The sequence below is a fragment of the Mesitornis unicolor genome, unplaced genomic scaffold, assembly GCF_000695765.1.
Source record: "Mesitornis unicolor isolate BGI_N332 unplaced genomic scaffold, ASM69576v1 scaffold50520, whole genome shotgun sequence".
NCBI classification, from domain to species: domain Eukaryota; kingdom Metazoa; phylum Chordata; class Aves; order Mesitornithiformes; family Mesitornithidae; genus Mesitornis; species Mesitornis unicolor.
The window spans coordinates 467-6930 of record NW_010158613.1 but is presented as its reverse complement, the minus strand read 5'-3'; the positions used below and the strand labels follow the sequence as shown (position 1 = coordinate 6930).

General features: G+C 39.0%; 1 protein-coding gene across 1 annotated transcript; it reads right to left on the bottom strand.

The window, feature by feature from the left end:
* Positions 1-318: 318 nt before the first annotated feature.
* LOC104540201 (X-ray repair cross-complementing protein 5-like) lies at positions 319-4815 on the bottom strand (the record flags this gene model as incomplete). Its single annotated transcript, XM_010183945.1, has 5 exons — positions 4789-4815; positions 3871-3984; positions 3144-3327; positions 1970-2018; positions 319-441 (listed from the first exon to the last, which is right to left on the bottom strand). Coding segments are annotated over exons 1-5 (497 nt in total), but the record flags the coding sequence as incomplete, so codon positions are not given.
* Between the last annotated feature and the right edge of the window lie 1649 nt (positions 4816-6464).

Genomic DNA, 6464 nt, shown 5'->3' with positions numbered 1-6464 from the left:
TTTCCCACTTCTCAGCTTATACAGATCTTTTGTCTCCCATTTTAGACTTTAGCTGTAAGCTATAAGCTTAACTGGAGAAGAAGCCATCATCTTAACGTGTATTTGCACATCACTTAATCAAGTGTACTTGGTCCATAACTGGAATACATGGCATGTGTAATTGATTTATGTATTTATAACGATTCGTGTTACATACTGGTACACCTCTATAGAAACAATACAGCAACAGATAACCAGCTCCTTCAAGATCATTATTAAGACAGAATAAAGATTTCCCTTTAAAAAATGGCAGTGTATAACAGCCACTTCCATACTTACAAAAACTGAAGTGACATTCCAGTTTTCTTCAAGTTATCAACGATAATATCCAGCTGATCCTCACTGACAGGACTGCTAAGGTCTGTAAACAGCTCAATGTGTCTCTTCTCATATTTCTTTCCTCTTAAAACACAAAAAGAACATTTACATATATTGAAAATATCTAAAGGGCATTTTTCTAATTCTTTCCTTACAAAAGTGAAGCTTTAACAAATAAACTTGAAAAAAAACCAACAACAAAACCAACAAACAAACAGACTTGGCAGTTGCTCTATCATTTCTCACTTATGGTAAGTTTTTATCTTTATATGATTCCCCCCACTCACTCCTACCCCCTAAAATTGAGGACTCTAGCCCTGTGACTGCATAAATCACTAACTACATCAAATGAATTGAATTCTGCCAATTTTCACCAGTGTAGATACAGCACTAACAAAAATGTTAGGCTGTTTATTGATTATAGCAGATATTTCCTTTGCAACTGTAACTCTGTCCTTGTCACAATAGAAAATGTATTTTAAAGTACTGCTGCTGGCAGGGGTTCCATTTTAGTGAGCTTATTCAGTAGAACCACTGAATAAGGTGGACTATAAAGCCTACTTAATATGCAAAGTATTAACAATAAACACCAGAAAGTTCTGCCAGCTACAGGAAAAAATTCAGTTGAATTGCTGCAGTTTTTATCTAGACATTCAACCATAAAGGTGATTTCCTTGAATTTTACCCAATATTTTCTCAATTGAAGGTAAACCCCATATCAGAGTTTGATGCATACAAGCAACTTACCCACAAGATAACAAAAGCAGTTGCTCTGTAGGTATTCAAGGTGATACTATTCAAGCCATAAATACAGTTATTTTAATTCACAACTCAGTTTTAACCATTAAATTGATACAGCTCTCCATGCCTGTTAGACTTTATTCATAAGAACACAAATTGCATTGCTAAGTCTCATCTACTACATCCACAGTTAGATCACATCACCTTTTTAACAACATGTTCAATCTCTGTTTTGAGAGGAAGTCAGGTTATCTTCCTTTCCCTGGACCATCAGTCCACTGAGTGTTAGAAAGGGTCAAATTTCCAGTCCATTTATTGACAACTTTGTAATACTTGTGCCAACCTTTTCCTTCAGCTTGAACAGTGTTTTTTCCTACTGCACATTTATCTCCTACACCCTGCATATTTACAAACAGCCACTCTCTCTCCAATAGCCTTTAATTTGCTAGGCTGAACAAACTCACACTTCTAGTTTTGTTTTCTTTCTTTCCTTGCAAGATACACCATAGCCCTTATAAATTTAGTAGCCCTTTTCTACGCGTTTTAACATGTGAATGTTTTTTTGAAAACAGATCATACGAACTGTGAAGTCTTTGTGCCTTGTATAATGTCATTAATATTCTCATGAATCTACTTCTAGTTCCCAGTTGCATCAGAAAGCTCTCAGATTATCTGGAGAAGCCAGGTATTTCCTGGGGATTCTTCAGGAACAGACCCTGTAGTGTTTTCTTTAAATTTAGGTTTTTTTAATATTTTTTTAAAGTATTTTCCATATTTATACAATACTGGAAATCTAATACTGACAAAAAATCCGATCAGCTCCAAAGTGCAAGGTCAGGATTCTGTAAAAGGCTTTGGGTTACATACTCACATTGTTTGCTTCTGAAGCAAGTCCATACACACAATAATTGCATCCAGAACTAAGCAGGTTTAAGAAAAATCTCATTTAGAACATGAATCATGTCACAAAAGTGTTTTTCCTATGGAAGTCTTCTGTTTTCACACCCTGCCAAACACTGACAAACACGCATTTTAGTCAAGTTTCCCATATAACTTGTCTGTTCTGTAATCTTATCTCTTCCCCATTTAACTGATGGAACACTAAAAAGACTGCTCCACTACCCAATCTTTTAACCGTCAATGAGGAGACACAAAAGAACAATCGAATCTTTACAACATTACTCTGAATCCACAAACAAAATTTACTTGTACTTTCAAAACATGATACCATTTTCTCACGCAAGCTTTCCCTCAAAACATCTGCATCTGGCATGGTTTCTTCCTCACAGTTTTAATTAGGAACGTATTTTTATCACCACGCACATATCTGCCCACCAACTGAAGAAGGAACATGACTCTGCTTCTGCTAAGACACAGCTGACTGCACTGGCTGCACACTGCTTGGAAGCAGCTCTGACCATTTGAACAGAGTCCACTACAATCACTTTATGGCCGAAAAGAGGGAAAACAACACAGGAAGTTAGAGCAGTACGTAAATGAGACACACAAAGGGACACCAAAGAGTTCACCTTCTTTTAAAACTCTTCACCTTATGCAGGTAACAACAAAAAACACTCGAACTTGAACAACATTCAAACCAGCAAGTGTCATCTGGCAAGGTTAGAAATACTTTATATGGAAAACAATCTGATAAACCTCTCTTCTGCTTTGTCTGACTCCTGGTACTTCTGCCAACGTATTTCATAAATAATATTATTTAACAAAAAAGTGAACCAAGTTCTGAACATTATTTAAAAAAACCCTCATGCCTTATTTGAGGCCTAAAATTATTTTATTGCTATCTTTGTCCTCTTTACTTAACAGAACACTTCATAAAAACAACAATTTCCTATGGCCAGGACTAGGCCTGCTAGCCTAAAAGAATATCAAAACGCAGATCATCTGTTTCTGAACAAACTTGCAACCACAAATCAGCCGACCGTAGTTAAAACTCTGGAGGCAAACCTGGGCCCGTTTGACAACACTAACTTCCTACCTCCTATGTAGCTGATCAGCTCGAGAAGAGCTCTACAACGAAAGGATACAGTCAGCTTGTTCAGAGCCTGCTTTAATCACATCTTGAATGTCTTCCAGCAGATCAAAATCTGGTAGCATTAGTGACCTATGTACAGTGATGTTTTGGTATTGATCCCCACTGGCAAGGTCATTCCTAGTACCATCTGTGCCAAACAAAACTACAGCGACTTCATCTTTACTCTCAGCAAAAATCTGGAAACAGAGAAATTACAAAACAAGTATAAAAACACAGGTAGATTCATGCACAATTGTGTTAGGTAGACTCAAGCAAGTTGAACTGATCTTAAAACAACGTCAAATACAGTGGATTCACTTTTTCAGTGCTATCCTACCAAAATGTAATCTTACAGAGTTCCCCAATTCAGAGATAATTAAACTGATGGACTGACATGAGGATATCTGGCAAAAAAAGAGTAAAACTGTCTGACTCAATCCTTGAAATGAGTCTTCAGTATGGTAAGTCTTAAGAAGGTTGAAACACTTTAGAGAAAGACTACGTTTTCCCCCTGAAAGTTTCTACTGCCCTAAAGAAAAAAGTGACCAATCTAATTGCTGCATCTCCACAAAAGTCCAGCTGAAACAAAGAACACTGTTACTCCTGCACAAAAAAAGGACTAATCACTACTCATCTCTCATTTATTTCAGGTATTAGTAAAAGAGGAAAATATTTCACAGTTGTCACTGCTTCCTCTCCCCCTTTTAACAGTTTTTAATCACACGTAGAGTCACACTTACCTGTCGCTGCACAAACTTTGTCATAACCTTCTTGGCTTGTTCAAGTGAAGACTCCTCACCAGAGGCAGAACTGCTCATCGTAAAGCCTACATCCAGGCACAGCACTACAGCTGCCTAGAAAGGAAAGAGAATACTGAACAAGAATGTAGATGGGCCAATATAACTGGAACTACTTAAAAAGGTTAGTCCAGATCCTTGAACATACAAAACTTAAAAATCAAACTGTGTTTTTATGGGTTTCTTTCACAGCAACTGTTAATTCTCACTAAACTGAGAATCATTTAATCCTGTACTGTGTTCCAGGTACCTCAGTGGAAAATACAAGAAATCCTACGTTACACAGTATTATGTTAAGAGAGGCAATTTCTGTTCAAGCCCATGAACATATTAGGGATCTAAGGGCTCACTAGGAAATAAAACAGAGATATTTCAATTGACAATTACCAGCACAAGACAATACAGTATTCTGCACAAGGTGGATATATATGTTCCTTAAAATCTAAAGCTACATCTACCCTCTGCAGTAGCTCATAATAGACCACAGTTTGGTCTAACCCAAGAACATGAGAACAACTGCACTCCCTTGGCTTCCAGGGAGAGCCAGAGACGTCTCTGCAGTGGCACTGGTGCCCCCAATGCACAGATACGCTCTTGGTGCTTCAGAAGAATGAATTCCAATTTCAACTTACAGGCTTAAATCCCAGAAGCTAGCACTTGTGTTTGCATTTCTGATCTTTGCTTTAGCCTGTCTATATACAACAGTGCTGAAGTCTTCCCCTTAACTGACTTACAAACTAGCATAGGAATGAAATAAAATTGCAGGTATGAAAAATATTATTTGCAGTATTGCTGCAGTACGTTTCCCACTCAACTGGTTTTGCCAAGTACCTCCACAGTACTTCCACAGATTCTACTTACCTTGATGAACCTGAGTAATTTTACCATCCAGCTGAATGCAGCTAGCACAGGAACTCCACATAATTACATCCTGCAACCTCAAGGACACTGACAAAAGGCCAGCTCAAATTTATTTCCACTGATTAAACCAAGATTCTCCAGATATACATCAAAATCTTGCCTGGTGGACAACCAGTAGCTTAAATTACACTGCATACAAAACAGTATTGTTTGCCAGAACACAGGAAAGTTAAGTATTACCTAGTTTGAAACCCGTTACCTTGTTTTAAAATACAAAATATATCCAGTTCTCCAAGAACTGAAGCTGCCAAAAGGACTTGGGCCACAAAACAGAAGACTGAGGATCAAGCAACACTGAGATACACAGTCTGCTTTTGCAAAACAAAAAGGATGGACAGAAAGAAAAGGTGCTGGTCTAAGCTTTTTGCCATATGACCATGCAAATAAATCCAGCTACCTTTTTAAATATCAGAAGAATCGGATTCTTTTTGTCACTGAAATAGATATTTCTTAGTATCAACTTTATAGGAAAAATTTGCCCAGATTGGCTGTCTAATGCTCTGTATTTGCAGCTTTCAAAGCATTTTCTTCTCCTCCTCCTTATCCCAAAACACACTGTGCACCTCCTCTGTAACTTTAACAAGCACTGCTTTAACTCTCCGCATCCTCCCAGAACTGGACAAGGCAAAGAAAGAAAGAAGACTTAGCAACAGGACTCCACAAGATGTCCAGCTGGTTTTACTCAGCCTCAGCACTCTGTTTCTCACTCTGCCTGGGAGCCAGGAATTAATGTCTCTGAGTCAGCAAGGCCTGCAGAAGCTTAGAGTGGAATAGAGGCAAGAACTGGGGCTACACTAGATTGTCACAAGAGCCTTGTTACTGCTCATCTGCCAGCCTGAGGCAGAGTAGAGTAATTACTCTACCATCTTCAGTAACTGCAGACTCTCTGCTTGTTGCTGTCCTGCCTCAAAACACACCATGGCTGTCAGCTGAACTAACCCTGTTGTCCAAACCAAGTAAAGTGCTCTTCACAGCTGGCAAGACAACAGCAAAGAAACCGAGCAGGTGCAGGTGCAAAAAGTTGCTGTTTTGCTTGAAAGAAAAGGATCAAGTGTCAAGTGCTGACATGCTCTTCTGGAATGCAGCAAACTTCAAGCCTGGTGTCGACTCAGGTACGTGGAATCCTCCTTCAGGAAGAAGACAGCTCTCTCTTCTGGTAATCTTCCTCTGTATGTCTCCTCATCTGTTATTAACCTCCGTGCATTTCACCTCAGAGCACCCAGTGCTGCCATTTTCAGGTGCAGTACACCGAGAAAGGCTTTTAAGATACTCGACGTGCGTGACTGTAGGACAACACTGTCACACCCGAGTTAACATCAATCTGCTCTGCTCAAGTACTGATAAGGGTGAAAACAGACCGAGCCCACCTTTATCTCAAACCTTTCAGTGCTGAAGCTAATTATAATCAAGCTAAGAGAGATATGGCTACAGCAGCACTGACAAAGCCTGTATTTAACAGATGCTGAACTGCCCCATACCAGAAGAGAGCTTAAAGAGCTTTCACCAACAATACTCCCTAAACATACCAAACAAACTGCATTGGTAACAGGGCAGAACACTTTATATTTTAGCAAGCGCAATGGCAACGACAGCAGCAGCTGTGCCGCGCTGAAAAA